Genomic DNA, 18,279 nt, shown 5'->3' on the forward strand with positions numbered 1-18,279 from the left:
CATGATTCGGCACTCTCCTACATGAGATCGATCTAGAAAGTCCTTTCACGATAGAAAATATGGAGGAGAAGTGTACACATGCATGCTTAGGCATGAATACATAATGCTTGGCTCTTGAATACAAGTCTTGTCAAAACAGTCCCTTGCCAAAATTTGGTATATGCAGCATCCATATCATGATTGGCTCTGGTACATTGACAAAGCCTTGTACCCAATTCCCCAGCTCAGAGAGCGGCTTCTGCATCTAAAGGCAATCATTTCGACATCTCATCCATGGAGATGGGAAGATGTTAATAGTCACCAGAAACCTCACTTGCTCTGGTGTGCTATTTTAGTTCAATACGAATTCCATATTACTAATTCTGCCCTACTTCTTCACCTCTAGGTTTAATGTTACAACTTCAGCCATGCAACTCAGGACAACTTCCTTTCAAAACTTGAGTGTCATATCCAACTAACTCCAAAACATGCACTGAGAAAAATGTCTGACGACTTCTCCATTTTCACCTCTATGAGGTACGACGCTAAACTTGCACAGCTAAAAAGTCGGGGATGTGGTGGTGAGGGCTGGAACTTTGAGAACAACTCTCCTCTGTACATGCTTGACTTTCACCGCGATCGGCTCTTCAAGGCAGCGACACATTGGGGGTGGCAGTCCGCAGCAGATCAACTATCCGGTGACGATGGACTGTCATATCTGGCTCAACTCATTGCAAACTGTGTAGGACCATCTCATCCAACACCTTTGAAACTTAGAATAGTCGTGTCTCGTCAAGGCGACATCAGAATCGAGCACTCCAGCACACCCGAGGTTCCCATACAGAACCTCTTACCAGCTCGGCTTCCAGACCCTTTTCGTCCTTCGCTGGAAAGCGAACCACAGAAGGGTTCTGCCTATACTGTTCTCTTGGATCAGGTTTCAACGACGAGGTCCGAGTATACTCATTTTAAAACTACAAAGAGGGCCATGTATGACGCAGCCCGACAGCGTGCTGGCATTAGTTATGCAGATCCCGTAGAGGTCTTGGTCGTAAACCAAGACGACGGTTCTGTGATGGAAGGGACATTTACTACGCCTTATTTCTGGAGGGCCGGCCATTGGGTTACACCACCCGTTGCAGCCCAGTTCAGCTGGGAGGAAGGGAATGGCGGCCAAGATGGAACCTCGAGACGTTGGGCATTAGAACGGTATGACTCCCTGTCAGTCAATGACCAATAAGGGTCTCAATGCTGATTTACGACCAGAGGACTCGCCTCTGAGCAAGTTATCGATTCCAAATCTTTGATCCACGGCGAAGAATGTTGGATTAGCAACGGTGTCAGAGGATTCATTCCGGCAACTATTCGGCTCCTTTGATTAGAGAGGGTCGGGTCAATATGACGGGATCCCCGTTGATAGCCACCATGGCAGCACGGCTTCGTATACGCTCATCCGGTGGCAAGTTGGGTATGGATACAGTTTTGACCGTTAGTTGTCAACATTGTGTTGCAATGCTGCTTAAGCCGCAGACAGTTGGGGCAAGCTATCATTGGTGTACCTTTGCATTTTATGCACTCCAGATATGTCTTGTTGATCTTCAAGATTTACAGCTCTTGGTGGTCAACTCTGAATGATAACTAAACCAAGCGTGTTGCATACTACGGAAGCATCAAGCATATACTCGACCTTTATTTCATCAATATTATCATCTTCTCTCACAAATGGGGCCACTATCATTTTTGTTTGACCTATCGGTGGCCTCGAGTTCTTCTATTTGCATGCACTGCTGGTGTAGATTATATGCCGTTTTCACCTGACTGGGGGAATTTATGGAGTGTGGAAGGATAACAGGACAACGCAGCTAGCTGTCGGCTCCTGAAACAGGCAAGAAATTCCGATTCTCCTGCGACCAATATTGACCATTGCACTTCATCTAGACTTGTTGTATTATTACCAACCGAGGGCTGGTTATGTCCCTAAGTTGTGGCACAAAAAGGTTGGGAAAACGGTACAGGTTGAGTGGCACCAAACACGAGTAAGGTTAACTACATTAGGTGGTAATGAGATTACTGCTATTCTTTCTTTCAATCAAGATGCTACTATTAAGTTATATTCGTCCGGTTTGGGGAAACCTGATTGCTTATTGTTCTATATAAGGTAGAGTAGTTTAGCTGTTGAACCTCTTAAAAAGCCAGACATAAAGTATAATTGTGGTATAGGGTAGCTCAAAGTTAAAGTGAAACTTGAGAAAAACACGTCGTGCAGGGAAAGCTTTAACAACCTATACATTCACCTACCCCTCCACGCAGCCAAGGGAAACGACGCCAGAGTAACGGATATAACTTATCTTCGACTGAGGTATCAATATAATCTGAAGTTACAGCAATAGAGACGTTTATGCTGAGCACGGTTGACCTTTGCTGCATCAGTTGTCGTTTTGGGATACACAAAGTGCAGGTCACTTGGCGATCCTGAATAACGGCACAGGTGAGACAACCTCAAAGCTTCCAATCGCGAAATCGCAGATAAAATGTCGAGGCGGTTATTTGGGGGGTCTTTCGACTCGATCTCGCCACTTGGGAAGCAATCGATTCTCATATAAATGTGTTGCCCAAGCTCTTGTTTCAACGCTAATAAGGGAACCAGGTCATACTATTACAGCTGAAACAAGGCAATCTGCTGTAACATCACGATCTATCAGCTACATATACCAGAACACTATTGAGCGCGACTAGCAATGGCCTCCGGAACTCAAGAGTCAGCTATTGCTGAAGGCCGCCAACTATACGGCGCCAAGCAATACAAACCCGCTCTCAAGCAATTCACCAAAGTACGAGGCCAATAGTGCACAGCCTGCCTGCCCAGTTACTGACTATTCACACCAAGGCAATGCAACTCTGCGTTTGTACTCGACAAGAGAAACGGCCACGATGTAGCTGCAAAAACTTCGAAAAGGTTGCTTCTGAGGGCGGTTCCATCTTCTACGAGGCCATGTATACCTGTGCCTGCACAGTGCGCAAGACATTTAGCAAATGCGATAATAAGCTACACGTACAAGCCCTTGACTATCGTGCCGCAACATTTGAAGAGATGAAGGAGCTTGAGAGAGCTCAAAAGGACGCCGAATGGATACTAGAACTTGCACCACGGCTTCCAGATGTTTGGACCTCCCCACCAAACACATTTCAGCAATATACTTACTTGTTCAGGGGTATTTACGACTAGGCAAAATATCGCGCCTCCAAAAGAAATATGAATTCGCGTGGAAAGTATACACTGCTGGCATCGAAGTGGGAAATAAACACCGCCTTGCTGAATTGCCCAAGTTTCAGGTACGGAGCTGTTTGTTTAATGCGACTGTGAATGAATTTATTTACTGACGTGATGGTAGAAACTCCGAGCCGCAAGACAACCATTGCATATACGATTCTATCGCCAAGACCCTTTGAGAAACCCGCAGGAGATTGTTCAGCGTATCTTCCACTACCTCGATTTCGGGTCTCTCGTCCGATGTACTGGTGTCTCCAAGGAATGGAGGCAGTACCTTACTAGCCATGGCAATGAACGACTGTGGCGTACCTTGTTCTTCAGAGAGAAACTTGCCCATGACCGGCCACCTGGCGTGAAGTCACTCAAAAAATTGATTTCCTTCTCCGGAAATGACGTCCGCCAGATCATCGTCGAGGACATATCTCGCTTCAGACTCACGCAGCACAAATTAGTTGCCCTATTACAAGGGTCAAAGAATCTTGAACATCTTGAATTGAGGGGTTCTACCGAAGAAGACCTAACGATACCGGAAGCAAAGGGTATACTTAAGAAGCTGAACCATATCATTCTGCAAGACATAATCATCATGAAGCCCCACATCATGGTATCACTCTTACAACATGCCCAAGAGAGCTTGCAAACTCTGCACATCGACGGCTTACCCCAAATTGACTCATCAAGCCAGGCCATCTTTCCACACTTACCCAACCTTCAGTACATGCGGCTTGAAGAGCCTCGACGGCCAAGTCTTTTCAGACTGCGTACAGTGAGTGATTCTATCCTCTGAAAAATTGAGCGCCTAACTGACTGAGTGTAGTGGCATCTGGCGTCAAAGACGCCACGCATGCAGCAACTATATCTGAAAGACGTTCAACTTTCTGGGGAACTTCCTGCAGATGCTAAACTAGATGAATTTTGGCCAGAACTCAAAGCAGTTACAGTACATGGACCCAACGATTCTGACCAGAACACTGCGCAAACAATCCAGCAACTAACTTCGCTACGTGGAGGCCGCACGCTGCAATACATTGATTTTGATTTTCGATGGAGACCTGATGATGACGGGCCCCTTGGCTTGATCATGTTGTCCGAGATACTGAATCGAGAGCCCGAGATGTTGGCCACCGATGGGTATGATAAGAAATGTCAGTATTCAGATCTCCGCTCATTACGTCTCCGGCGAGCAATGGTACCGCCATTAAAACTCCAAAAAGTGCTTCGTGATACCCTCACTTCGCATAAGCTCCACACTCTCGATCTTGCCTTTCCCCTCGATCCTCAAGGTGTTCTCGAAGGATCTGGCAGTACCAAACACATTCAAGATCATGCCTGGCTGCGCGGAGAGCCGGCTATCAGGTCTATCGGACTTTCAGAATTCAGATTCCGCTCATACCCCAAGACTATCGACGAGATGTATTTGCCGAGTTTTTTAGCCAGCTTCCCTAACCTTGAGATTCTTGAAATCAACTCGTCGCATTATGAGGCTCGCGAGTTGTGCATTATGATCGAAGCGATACTCAAGGTTACCCACATACAACGGATTTACCAGAGAACAATTCATGGGGAATGGGGAGACAAGCTTCGTAAAGTGACGGGTATGCACGGAGTAGAGCTTATTTGGGGTGACAGGCCAAGGGAATGGCCGCTGAAGATAGATGATTAGTCCCACTCGCCCCCATTAAGGCATTGTATTCAGAATATAACTTTGTCTTTGCCATATGAGATACACTCGCGGGTTTCAGGTGGAGGTGAATCACCTCGCATCGCAGGCTTGCGATTCATGGCTGTCGGCCCCTCAAGACCCCAGTATTGCACATAACATGAGACAAATTATGTGACATGATATCAATCAATTTCTCTTCCGAATGCGTTATATCGAGCATATCGTTTCCTCTTTCGATATCAGCCCAAGGATTTCTGTGCGGACGTTTCATACCCCGATCTAAGAACAACAATCCCAACGCCTGCCCTACAAATATGCATTCTGAAGACAACAATGATAGCTAGAATATCTCAACCAGCGATATTTGTAGTTCAAGCTCTGCCAACCTTGAATGACAAAACCTGCGTGTGCTCTGTTAGTATGAAGTTTGTAAAAATGGAGGATCATGGCATACATCATTCTTGCCCACAGCGACAAAATCGTCTTCAGATACTCGAATATTTCCAGCCCCCTCGACAAAGGCGATAGGTGCATCTCCCATCACTTTGCGCGCCACATCACCAACCGTGCTGCCTTTCTTGACAAGAACACAATCGCGGAAAACAAACTTGGAGTCTGATGCACCAGAACTGAAGGTGGAAGTATTCCGGACGGGGAAAACGGGCACGAGACCAAGGAGCTCAGCGGCCTTCGAAAGGACTTGAACGACACCGGTAGATCCAAAGCGGTAAAGTACCATGTCCTTGAGATTCTCGATTCGATTACGATTTTTCTCATCGAGATCTTTGAGGCCACCACCAGTCGGGTCGCCTTGCTCTATAAGATCCTCCTTGGTGTCAATAAATTCGCTGCCTTCGACATACTTGATGTAGCCCTGTTTAGCCATCTTTCGCAAGAAAATTTCTGAGATGGCTGAACATAACACGATGGTATTAGGGTCTTGCTGCTTGGCGATTTTGGAGATGTTTTTATCAGCGTCTGGGTGATCGATTTTGTTGAGTGCGATGACCGTAGGAAACTTCTCATCAATGAAGGCATTGACGACCAGCTCTACGGTCTCATTGGACCAATCCTCCAGGGGCTCCTTGATACCGCAGCGATCAAGAGCACGGTTCACAATAGTCGATGTTGCACCGTAACCGGAAAACTGTGCTTGCAGTGTTTCTGTAGCAGTTGCCTTAATAGCCTGGTGCCTTCGTCGAATAGATCCCCATCGTTGCATGAGATTGCCGAGAACCCAAGCAACGATTTCGCTTCGTAGCCAAGCAATGTCCACGGAAGGATCATACCCTCTTGTCTCCTTTCCTTCAGCATCGACAGTACCCGAAGCATCGACAACATGAATTAGAGCATCAGCATGTCGTAAGTCATCGAGAAACTTGTTCCCCAAGCCCCGGCCCTCGTGAGCACCGGGGACGAGACCAGCGACGTCAAGAAGCTCAATAGGTACAGAACGACGGCCCTCAACGCAAGCTCCATAATTGGGTTTGCATCTGTCTGATACGTTATACCGGGCACAAGCACACTCGATCTGAAGATAGCCGATTGCTCGCTGGGGATCAATTGTGGTGAACCTAGAGAGGTCAGCTCTCGCAACAACCACGAGCTTTCAGGGTCACAGGCTCCGAGATGCAGAGCAACAAAAACATGTAGTATGAGACAAGGGTGAAGCATACGGGAAATTGCCTATTTCATTTCCGATCAGCGCCAAGTTCCAAGAGCTTTGGCCAGGGTCTTTCTACCAACCAACTTTAGACGTAGCATCAGTCAAGCTGTTGAGCGTAGAGCTCTTACCAGCCGAGGGCTTTCCCACGAGGCCGATGAGGGGATCGCGAGGCATAACGAAGAAGCGTTTTGCTCAGTCCAAGGATTTGATAGAGGCTCGACTGAGGGCAAAGTCGCTAGATTCAGCCCTAATATACAAGACCAGGGTTTGCTTTCGTGGTCGGAGTCCAAGACAATATCTACAGATGTGGAACTTGTCTCTGACAAAATAATGGCAGAACACTGATGTACTGATTGATACTTATTTATGTTCTCAAAAGGGCGGAAAGACTCTACCGTCGATATGATACGAAGGAAATGAGCGTACGTGACTCCAGTTTCATCGTATGAAGGCTGCTCGGCGCAAAATTAGTTCTCGGCCAAAAGAGGCTGAAGTGGGTCAAGTTTCTGTGGTCGGTGGTAATAGCCCGGGTATGTCTGAACCTTTCCATTTGTCTAACGCTTGTGGCAAGCGTAGTAACCGACATTCTCTTGTTCAAACAGCCTTTTCCAACCTAAACTTATCCCGGGCTCACCTTTTCGGACCATGTCTTCAAAATCAACCTTATCAATCGACATTTTCCCCACCTGGGCACGCTTGAATGATGTGGAATTTACCAACGCCAAATTGCAAGAGACGAATGGAAAGGGAATTGGCTTAGTGGCCACCAACAACTTGACAGCAAGTGTAGAAGCACAGGGACTTGAAGGAGTGGAGGACAAACCAGAGAGAGAGGGCCAAGTTTGCAATTCAGATGGGGAAAAGGGCGAAAGAGCTAGGGTAGAGACTCATGGTCATGCCAACAACCACCTAAGAAAGATACTACAGGTTCCCCATGATTTGATCCTTTCAACCGCTTCCATCGAAGAGTATTCCAAGGTCGACCAAAACTTTCGTCAACTTCTGGACTCTGCAGGGCATCAGGTATGTCACTAGACTAGAAGAACATCTGTTCTCTGATACAACAATAGCCATAGGCCGTCTGGGAGCGTGCACTAACAACTGCTAACTGTTCCTCATCAAAGTCGACCCGAGCAGATATTATGATGTATCTCTTGGCACATCTAGTTCTCTCCAGCCGAGATACTTCAAGCCCGAGAGACCTTGCGCCAACACCATGGACAGAGTACCTGAAGTTTCTGCCTCGTGATATCCCGGTCCCAACAATGTGGTCGGAACTTGAGCGAGCTCTGCTCCAGGGCACTTCGCTAGAGGTAAGTGTTCCCACAAACACGCGAGCATAACCAGACCCGAGGGTTGCGGAGCCGCAGGCTCTTCGCTGGAAGAGATTTCCCCGCAACGAAACAAAGGGATTCTAACTGCACTGTAGGCTGCACTGGACGCTAAGCTATCAGCTCTGAATAAGGAGTTTGATGAACTCATCGAAAGATCGTCAGCTCTTCCGTTTTGGAACTCGTTCTTTTGGGAAAGAGAAGCGGTGACTATTGATGATTGGGTATTAGTTGACGCGTGGTACAGATCTCGGTGTCTGGAACTACCAAGATCTGGGCACGCCATGGTTCCTGTCCTTGACATGGCCAACCACTCGCACTCCCAAACCGCTTACTATGACGAAGACGATGAAGACAACGTTGTCTTACTTTCTCGGCCTGGTATGGAAATCTCCATTGGAGACGAAGTGACTATATCCTACGGAGAAAAGTCACCCGCAGAAATGATTTTCAGCTATGGGTTTATTGACCGCGAGTCTACTGTAGAGGGACTGACTCTACCTCTGGAGTCTTTGGCCGATGATCCATTAGGAAAAGCAAAACTCCACATTTTTCGAGGGTCACCAACTCTTAAGCTATCTCGATCAGACGGGGAAATAAGCTGGCAATGTCCTTTCGTCTACTTGATGTGTCTGAATGAGGAGGATGGTCTGGAGTTCAGGGTCCTTCAAGGAACAAATGGAGAGCGGGAGCTAAGGCTTTTCTGGCAGGAAGAAGATGCCACGGCTCGAGCGAATGATTTTGGAGATCTCATCAAGAACCACCCCCTCTGTCAAATCTTTAGGCTTCGAGCTGTTTCGGTCTTGCATGAAGTCGTAACCAACCATCTCATGCAGCTCTCTTCCGAGATTTCCCATGATGAACTTGAGCCATTGCGCCGGGCCGGACAGGTCAGAGATGGCCGCCTCCAACTGGCTCAAAAGCTTAGAGAAATAGAAGCCAGTGTGCTTGAGAGCGCTGCCATAGCTTTGGATGAACAGGTATGTACTACAATATTTCTTTTCATTTCAGCACATCCATTCATGACCGATGAAGTGGCAAAGTCGATAAGCCGAGTGGTTCAGGAGACTATGACTTGCCACAGCTTGCCATCTACGTAGTTATGTTATTTTTTCGAATTCCCATGTTTCATGCATGCGGTCCTGGCCAAGCAGCACTTGAACCAAACACTTCCCCAGATTCCCCGGAAACTCCCCTGGATCCTTGAATGTCCGGGAACGTTCTCCGCATTCTTGGCTTACTAGCCCATATGTCCCGAAAGCTAGCAGGAGGTGCTCGGTAACACACCGAGCTTCCTTTACACTTTTTCAATACATCTGCTTGTACGGTCCAAAATGAGTAAACGACTAACGAGGTGCGTCATCGGGACGGTATAGAGGACCCATCTTTTTGCGGACGACCACGTGGTAGCATATCTCGGATCGATGGAAGTTTCCCAAGACAGGCAAGCGTTTCAATCAACGACCAATGAAGAAGAGGATTTCAGTTGACCGAAGCACACCTTTTATGCTTGTCGGCTATTGTTGAGCATTGCCATCCTGGGATTGTGGGGTAGCCGGCAATTGCTTCACCTGCTTGTCACCACGTACATCCTTGCTTTTCTCTCTGTAGCATGAATGGGCACCCTGTGTGACGAAGCCATTGCGAAATCATCACATTAGCATTCGCGTCAGTTTAGAGAATCCTCAGCTTTCTGTTCACCTATCGTATTTCTCTATCTCTTACAAGAGTCATGTGGTAATTAGACCATGGGCAAGTCTCTGATAACCAGTATGTATGCACCTCCCGAAGTATTCTCATTCTGTGATGTAGAATGCGATGTAGCCTCTTTCAACTTTCGGACTAACTAAACCTCGAGATGGCATCAACTAAAATTCGGGCAAATTCCGTTACCAAAAGTCCATTGTGGGATGAATCAATTAGAGCAGTACTGAGAAGGGTATCCTCCTGCTACTTTCCTAGCCGATCATCTCTAGGATTCGAGAAAGCATCTGTAATATTTTTGTTCAAGGGAGCTGCCTTGCGTATTAGCAGAGAAATAGTTGTGCCATACTTTGAGAAGACAATAAACCCCTGAATAGCCAGTGAAGCCAGATAAATCAGAACCCTTTCTCATTGCTTTGCTTCGTAGAAGCAGAAGGGTCATAAACGTTCTGGGTACCTTAAGCAACATGAAAGCCGTTCAATTCATGCGCCGCCAAGATTGTCGAGGAAAAGTGCGTCACTCTGTTTTATTGTGCGGATCGAGAACAAGGTTCATCGAGATTGTCTATCCTAACAGAACATACATCCTTTCGGTTTCCCCAGATGTTCGCCAGGTTCAGATCCCGTTGAACATGATCTACCTCCCGGGCGGTTCTCGTGGAGAAACGTGGAGAAAATGATGCCACAACAGTCGTGTATTAATCACACGCCTCTATCTACGCTAACGACACGCCATGTCGCCGAAATTCTCGACAACATCATCGCATATGCACTATACTCCCTCGACAAGCTGCACAAATTACTACAGAATGCCCTTATTTTTCCACTGCATAGCGAATGCAAACGTGGGACTCGGGAATGTCCGTTTCAGCCCGTTAGCAAGCTGGCAGTGCCCCAGAGAGATGTGGGCTGAATCGAAGAGACTACAAAAACGGCGGGCTGAGGGGAATCATGGGCATAGACGCGTTGCGTCACGAATTTTTAGTTGAGTAGGTAGTTGAACTTTTTGTCTAGTTACGCAGTATGCTGTAAAAGATCACTGACCCTGGCGTAAAGAAACATCATCCATGTGACCAGTTGGGCTGGAGATAGAAGTGGTGATGGCAAGTTGTGAGCGACGTCTCAGTAGGTAAGAAATCTTTGAGTTTCTAGTCAGAAATTTTCCCCTAGCTTCTGAAAGATAATATATTTGTAGTGTGTCGAAGAGATGGTACGATTCATGATGCCTACAACTCAAGACACCATAGACAATACGGCTGGCGTCTATTCGTGCTTGGGTTTGGAGATTAATGGCATCGACCCCTATCGAGGATCACAAAGAAGAACTTTTCATTAGCTAGAAATCCCCGTCCGTAATTGTATTCAAGCATAGCTCGAGATAGTTAGGTGTTGTTGAGAAATGAAGCTTGTCTTCCAATAGGCTCGTCAGTCTCATAGCCCGAGTTCAAGACAGGTCCGTTTTGGCTAGGACTAGCACCAGGGTACGCTACAGTTAGCTGCGGATCAGTGATCTGCGACAACCTAAGTACCTAGTCAACGACTGCGGCTCCGAGGTGGGTCTTTTGCGGTTCCCCCAGGGCAGGAGGCTTGAAGCTAAGCTTGCTAGGGGAGCGATTTCAGGGCTGACAGTGTTTGACATGCAAATCAAAGACGTGGCCTGCTGATGGTTGTGCTTCGAGATCACCTGGAAGCTCGGGGCGCATGGCAATAGGGCGGGTTAGGGGTGGGCAAAGGCGTCCGCTAATGAGGTTCAACTCAGCTCGCGTGAGCGAACCCGCAAACCAGTCAATTATCTCCTCTTCACCTGCTTCCACCGCGGTGAGTGTACTGTATACCGCAATTTCTTGGTGTTAGTTGGTCCCAGCCTTGCGGAGCTTTCAATTTGTTAGCCTCCCTCCCTTGCCTGTGTTCTCTTACCTGTGCCGCAGTTGTACAGTTCTAATGTCTACAGTTACGGGTCAGAATAGCTGGATCTGCGTGTGCGTGTTTCTCAGTTGAGTCAGGAGCGTTATGAGAAAACGTGTGAGCTAAGGTGGCTTAATAGCCAGCCATTTCTCTCATCCGGTTCACATCAGTTACCCCAGAGTACCCGGGGAAATAAATGCTGGGATGCCCGGGCTTATAATGCTAGCACACACAGCATCATGACCAGTCCATCTCACGATCAAATCTGGGGTTATCGTGGATCTTGGATGAACTGAAGGGTCCAACCACGATCATGGTAAACAGATGGCCGTTGTGGCATCACCCTGTACACGATCTGTCTCGTGAGATGTCTGGAGACGGAGACGTGATAGGGGTGCATGGGGTGGTTAAGTGCCTGCTTACTAGTCGAAACGGGAGCCGCTCTGCTTCTGCGGCTCCGTATGCCAGCAGCCAGTTGGGCTTGGACGTATTTTCAAAGATTGTCAACTCAACCAAGCTAGTGGACGCAATGCGCCAGCAATAATATCAACCTCATGGCTCGGCGGCATCGCAAAGGAGAAGCATTGGCCTATGAGCCACGCGTATCATAGAACTACTACAGGCTTTGTTACCAACTACCCAGGCGTGCCTTAGCTACGATGGAAGTTGAACATCAAGCCTCATTGGAAGGAACAATGCGGTTCCTTACTCGAAGATGGCAGGAAATGAAACCGGAGGTTGCGAGGAGGTGAAGAAAACTCCATGATCTAAGGGGATGACAATACATCAGGAAGTGACTTAGGTAGTTGATCATGTTCCGTCGGAGCCACAGTCTGTAGGTCAAAGGCATCAGAAGAGATGAATAGAATGTATTTACTTAAATTTAAAATAAAGTGATGCCACAAAATGCTCTCCCCATTAATCTGGGGTAGAGGACCCAGACCATAACAACTACAACCAATTGGATAAGAAGCGGCCAGTGCCGGGTGGGTGTGATGCGATGGGCTGTTGTGAACATGTCGGAGTGTTCTAGAGTTTTGCGAGTGGTGCCATTTTCTAACCCCAAGTCAAGGGTCACCGTTGGTTGAGCGAAGATTACCTAGAGCTGAGAATGACCTACGTATCCAGTGCTCACTTTCGTATGTTCAGGTCTCATTTGGGTACTTCTCTTGGTAGAGCTTTATTTTTTACACTTTTTTTTTAATTTTTTATTTTTTTTTAAAAAAAAAATACTCACCTCGCAGTGCTGAGGAAGTCAGGGTCAAAGATTGTACATCCATTGGCAGCTGATAAAAGCTAGGGCCGATATGTTAATAGCCACTAAAGAGAGCATAGGTGAAAACTGGGATCATATATGAAGCCGAGACATAGCCAGAGGCATATGCCTTTATGAAAGAAGCTTTTTTCTTTTTAGCAAGATACTTGAAGCCCTGGCAGTTTCTGTGTTTGGGGAGCTCGCGTGAGAATGCATATGTCAGACTCAGATTACAGCCGACGCTTGCAGAACAAAACACATGCAACATATTGCAACTCAATATTGGATACTACACTGTGAATCGTAGTAAGTTTTAGTCTCGAAATTGAGAATCCTAGCATTAATCTGTCCGCCTTTCCGATTCTTCATATTTCCTCTGTTGCATGTCCTTGTGTCCTAACTTTTTATGGCCATTGACAACTCTAGCAAAGGCAAAGTCTCTTGATTTCTTAAGACTTTTGGCTCTCAAGTCTTCTGGTATGTAAGAAGGAGCAGGCTTGCTAATGAATCGAGCTGAGTCGAGTTGAGTTGTATCGATGTTTCTTCATTTGTAGTATCAATGCACAAGGCCCACGTTTTCTTATACACGCCCACACTAAAACGGATGTCCTCACGCACACCCCCAAGCACAGCATCTCACACACAAATGCTGCTAAATGGCCGCTGCGGCTGTATGTACTCCATGTACCTCTCAGCTTAACTCGTTAGCGCATAGCATATCTCGGTACCTCTCAATGTCGTTTTTGGAAGGGTGTGAACGAGCTTTGCCAGAGTGGTGAGGTGAGCGAGTCGAATCGAGTCAACATATTTTCCCCAGTGGGAGCCGCTCCTGCTCTCGCACTGTAACAGGTAGGGCTTCATTTGGATTTGCTGTGCAGAGAGCATCACATTACCATCTGATTCTCGGCATTTACACCTTTACAGTACGGCAGACTCGACGGCATCCATTCCCTCCCCGGCCATGTCCCTGAAAATTGAAATGGTATCATAAAGTCGTGCACTGTATCCATCGTCATGATCCACGCCTGCCCAGGCCCATGGACCGGGACTGGCATCGGCGTTGACATTGGGATCAAGGATGCCAAGAGCTCGCCCCCATCCCCAGATTTCTCATGGCACCCTCTCAAGTTCATTGCTGAAGACCAGGTTAATCAAGAACAAGCATGGCACTGGCCTATCCACTCGTCCCTGGGCCTCCCCCAGGATTTCCACTTCTTTCTCCACACCTCAAAGAGTCAACGACCGGGCCTAGGCGGGCCCCATTCCCATTTCCTCGTTTTCTACTAAATCTTGCTCTTTCCCACCCTGAAGAATCTGAATCCTCTCATCTTTCCCACCTTCACGTTTACATCTTTACCATTATTTCTCTTGTTATCCCTATTCTTGTCCCCTGGACTCGTATATATATTTATATATCAATCCTACCTCATCGTCCCTTTTAAGATACCCAATAGCAAAAGCCTACCTACTCGGCTACTTCACATTACCGCGTCTTTAAACCCCACCAACCAAATCACTAAATCACAATACGCCTGTACTCACTTAGTCCCGGTGCTAAAATCACTCGACAAGACCTCGGCTATCACCAGTCGACATTTCGGAATTTGACCGTTTCAAGGACACAAGACAATATTGTATATAAGGAACACTGCAATAAACGAGCAACCCTGGCACCCACATCACCGACCAGTCTCCTCACTTCGGCAATTTAGCCGCTTGTTCCACCCAGGTCCAGTCAACTCAACACGACTCAAACCCTTCACCTACACAGAACAACTGCCGCTAAGATGCCCGGAATTCTTCCCATGAAGGTGATCAAGGTGGGCACCAGCTCTCAGAGCCGGATTGCACAGGCTTGTGATCGTTGCAGGAGCAAAAAGATTCGGTGTGATGGAATAAGGCCAACATGTTCTCAATGTGCTAACGTCGGCTTTGAATGCCGGACAAGCGACAAGCTTAGCCGCCGCGCATTCCCTCGTGGCTACACCGAATCTTTGGAGGAGCGCGTGCGACAATTAGAAAGCGAAGTCCGAGAACTTAAGGACTTGTTAGATGAGAAGGACGAGAAGATAGATATGCTCTCAAAAATCCACGGCAACCGACCGAGTCCTTCAATGCCGGCGAGCAGCCCGGCTGCACCAGAGTCCCGAAATGAAGCCCTGGCCACAAAAGAAGATACTTTCCGCGTACAAGCTGCACCTCTATTACTTGGAGTCGAGAATTCTGATTCTTACTTTATGGGCGCGTCTAGCGGCAGAACATTTATTGGTACTTCTCTCCATCCTTTCCTATGAGTCAATGCAACTGACCCGCGACAGAGTCTTTCAAGCGCAAAATTCAAGAAACCGGCAAACCTAGCACCGACTTCAACCCAGAGGCTTTCTTACATATCCAAGGCTGCAAGCCCCTTGGTCCCAAATCACCTGAGCAATCTTTTAGGCTTCCTCCTCGTCTCTTCTCTGACCGCTGTGTCAACGTTTACTTCCAAGAGTGGGCGCCTCTGTTCCCCATCCTCCACAAGCCCACATTCCTCCATGTCTACGAGGAGTTCGTCGCCGATCCTGAGAAGATCAAAGGCAACCACAAGCTCGCACAGCTCTACCTCGTATTCAACATCGCGGGTCTGTCATCAGAGAACCCTGATCTTCCCCAGCTTGCTGCATGTGAGCAGCAATGGCAAACCTCTCTGGATGCTATTCTCATGGAGGATACCATGAACACCCTACAGTGCCTGTCTCTCGCTCTCCTGTACTGCACCATGCGTGCCGACTACAAGCGATTACAGCACTACAAGGGCATCGCTGTTGGCCTCTCTCATCGCCTAGGCCTGCACCAGAGTCAGAAGAGGTTCTCCTTCGGTGCACTCACAATTGAGACACGAAAGAAGGTCTTCTGGACCATTTACACTCTCGATTGCTTTTCTGCCGCTACTCTTGGCCTTCCCAAGCTCCTCAAAGAAGAGGATATCCAGACCGAGTATCCATGCGACACTGATGATGAGTATGTTACTGAAAAGGGCTTCCAACCTACACTTCCTGGTGAGTATACTCGCCTGTCGAGTGCACTAGCCTTGTTCCGTGCGACTCGTATCCTTGCCAAGGTGCTAGAGAAGAACTACCCCGCCTCAAGCTCCTACGAGATCTCGCTTCAACGGATGGCTGCTCTTGAGAGTGAGCTTGATGCTTGGTATGACCAGCTGCCTTCCCATCTGCGACTGAATTTCGTCCAAGATAAGCCGTCCACAGATGTGACTGGTAGCCGCTCACCATTGCTGGCACTGGCCTACTACTACATCCGAACACTTATCTATCGCCCGGCGGTAGGCTCCAGTTTGGGTGCTAAGGCAGCCTCGGCCCTGATGTCAATCGGAGCGTCGAGCAAGCACATCGTTCAAATTGTCCAGCTGCTTGAAGAACGCGGTATGACCTTCTCATTTTGTTTGAACAAGACGGATCTGCTGGTTGTTTGTGGCATGGCGCTGCTCTACCACTCGATTGATCTCAAGCAAGACAGCAAACTCATGCGCGATGACGAACGATTGGTAAATGCCGTGATTCATATCCTGAACAAGACTGAGAGCTCTGGCTCGCTGGACTTTAAGCGTGTGGCTAGCATGCTGGTCAAAGTCGACGAATCCGCTGTCTCGCCAATGCACACTTCACGTGAGGTGTCGATACCCCCCGCGCCCGTCTCCAACCGAGGGTCGCCACCAAGAGGCATGGTTACCAAGCCCAAGAAGAAGGGCAGCGCAGCCTACCCCCTCGGTCAGCTCCCAGCCGCTGCAGCCAGCGAGAGCAACTTGATCGATCACCAGGAGAGGATGCGTCGCATGACGATGCCCTGCGTTGCCGACCAGCGACCTGAATTTTACCGTGCTCGGGGTCGTCAATCCTCTGACAATCTTCAGGCCGAGGTTCCCGTGTTCCAGCGAGGACATCGCATGTCGATGTCTCCCAACCCAGATCGCAAGGCTTCCCCACTGTCCCGTAACCTCGACTTCATGCCCTTTGGCCACTCGTCACAGTCACCGCAACCAACTTCGCCACAACAGACCCGTGCACACTCTCATTCTGGCCCTACAAACCAGGCCCACCACATGATAGAGAGCTCTTCGGTGGCTGCCGCTAAGGTGAACGGGGTTTCGACGACTGAGTGGGAGACATTACTTGGATCATTGGATGGTGGAATGAACAACGTATACGATGCTATCTATGGTGGACAGGGACTTGTCAACGAGAGTGCAATTGCTGTTAGCAATTGTGGTGATTGGCCCCCGGACAATTGGGACCTCGGCGGTTTCAGCATCGCTGAGTTTGGAAACAACCCGCAGCCTCCCCAGAGCGTTCTCAGCATGAGTGACGAGAGCCTTAGCTCGGGTGAGGAGGTCGGCCCCTCAGAACTTGGGCTGAGCGTGGAGAGCGTTGACTATCGCAACCACATGGTGGCTCAACAGCACAGTCATGAAGGATACATGATGTCCGACCATATGGAGACGTTTCCTATCTTATAAGGGTGGTGGACAGAATGATACCACAGGAGAAAATCTCTGGATTCGACATGGGTCTGACAACGGGGTTAATACTGGGGACATGAATTCTAATGATATGATGAAATGGGAGCCGGGCTGGGAATTAACTGTCACCGAGTGTTTTTCTATTGAGCGATCTTTTTTTTTTATTGGCTAACTATTATACCTGGGAGGAGAAATCAACCAGACACTTGGAGGTATTTTGGAGTCTCTTGACCCTCTCCAGAGGAAATAGAGACGTGGAACAAGGATGATGGACAGTTCAAGGACTGGCCTCGCAATACGGCATGCTAGATCATCTAGTTGTTAGTTCGTATCTTGCAAATGAATGAAAGAAAGCAGACAAACAAGCCCAGCCGTCCAGCGGTTTTAGAAACGTGATGCGAGTAGTTGATTCGCACGGGGCCGGTGTGTTTGTTCGTTGGCTTTCAACGGCAAGGGAGCTTTTCTGGCAGCTGCCCATCGCACGTATCTGGCTTTACCGGCTGCCCGGCCTTGCAGAGAATGCAGTACGCAGGGATAAGAATCGACGCCTGCTCAAGGGAGGATTGGACCGGATCTGAAATGCGTTGCCGGTGTCGGAGAAGCCAAAGGACCGGGTCAGAGCCAAGAACATGGGTTCTGAGGAAAACCGCCCTCAGGGAGCAAGAAAACTTCTGACATTGAATTAGGGTGCCAAAATAAACTGGTCTAAAGTCCTAATAAGATATACTAAGTTTACCCAAGTCGTTTTATTACTTAGATAAGAGGTCCTAAGTTTTCTTGCCTCCCCTTGGCCGCATGAGTCTGAACCGGATGGGCACAAGATTGGCTGTAGCCGGTGTGCCTCGGGAACTGACCCGGGCGTACATCCTATACTGTCTTGCAGTTTCATCAAGCTCGTGCCAAACACTGTGACATAGCTCAGGTACTCAGACAGTTGGCCCTGCTCTCAGTCTTTGTCTTTTATCAGACTCAATCTCGACTCCCAGAACTAC

The 18,279-nt window shown here is 48.1% G+C and overlaps 5 protein-coding genes across 5 annotated transcripts; 4 read left to right on the plus strand and 1 right to left on the minus strand.

Annotated features, from left to right (window-relative positions):
- Window positions 1-399: 399 nt before the first annotated feature.
- On the plus strand, window positions 400-1,219 carry FOBCDRAFT_293355 (aminotransferase class IV-domain-containing protein; the record flags this gene model as incomplete). Its single annotated transcript, XM_031184337.3, has 1 exon — window positions 400-1,219. Exon 1 carries the CDS (start codon window positions 482-484, stop codon window positions 1,217-1,219), a length of 738 nt encoding a protein of 245 aa, XP_031039979.3. The 5' UTR covers window positions 400-481.
- A 1,261-nt stretch (window positions 1,220-2,480) lies between these two features.
- FOBCDRAFT_293359 (uncharacterized protein) lies at window positions 2,481-4,913 on the plus strand (the record flags this gene model as incomplete). Its single annotated transcript, XM_059611825.1, has 5 exons — window positions 2,481-2,810; window positions 2,867-3,139; window positions 3,190-3,312; window positions 3,372-4,016; window positions 4,068-4,913. Exons 1-5 carry the CDS (start codon window positions 2,718-2,720, stop codon window positions 4,911-4,913), a joined length of 1,980 nt encoding a protein of 659 aa, XP_059464932.1. The 5' UTR covers window positions 2,481-2,717.
- A 371-nt stretch (window positions 4,914-5,284) lies between these two features.
- On the minus strand, window positions 5,285-6,753 carry FOBCDRAFT_135234 (P-loop containing nucleoside triphosphate hydrolase protein; the record flags this gene model as incomplete). Its single annotated transcript, XM_059607935.1, has 4 exons — window positions 5,285-5,314; window positions 5,368-6,487; window positions 6,590-6,651; window positions 6,727-6,753. 4 exons carry the CDS (start codon window positions 6,751-6,753, stop codon window positions 5,285-5,287), a joined length of 1,239 nt encoding a protein of 412 aa, XP_059464933.1.
- A 395-nt stretch (window positions 6,754-7,148) lies between these two features.
- On the plus strand, window positions 7,149-9,636 carry FOBCDRAFT_223728 (uncharacterized protein). The gene is made up of 4 exons (XM_059609638.1): window positions 7,149-7,602; window positions 7,704-7,892; window positions 8,009-8,890; window positions 9,287-9,636. Exons 1-4 carry the CDS (start codon window positions 7,225-7,227, stop codon window positions 9,398-9,400), a joined length of 1,563 nt encoding a protein of 520 aa, XP_059464934.1. The 5' UTR covers window positions 7,149-7,224; the 3' UTR covers window positions 9,401-9,636.
- Window positions 9,637-14,472: 4,836 nt separating this feature from the next.
- Window positions 14,473-17,441, plus strand: FOBCDRAFT_36292 (fungal-specific transcription factor domain-containing protein). Its single transcript, XM_031184349.3, has 2 exons — window positions 14,473-15,042; window positions 15,093-17,441. Exons 1-2 carry the CDS (start codon window positions 14,562-14,564, stop codon window positions 17,282-17,284), a joined length of 2,673 nt encoding a protein of 890 aa, XP_031039991.2. The 5' UTR covers window positions 14,473-14,561; the 3' UTR covers window positions 17,285-17,441.
- The last annotated feature ends 838 nt before the right edge of the window (window positions 17,442-18,279 follow it).

This window comes from Fusarium oxysporum, chromosome V, assembly GCF_013085055.1.
Source record: "Fusarium oxysporum Fo47 chromosome V, complete sequence".
Taxonomy (NCBI): Eukaryota; Fungi; Ascomycota; class Sordariomycetes; order Hypocreales; family Nectriaceae; genus Fusarium; species Fusarium oxysporum.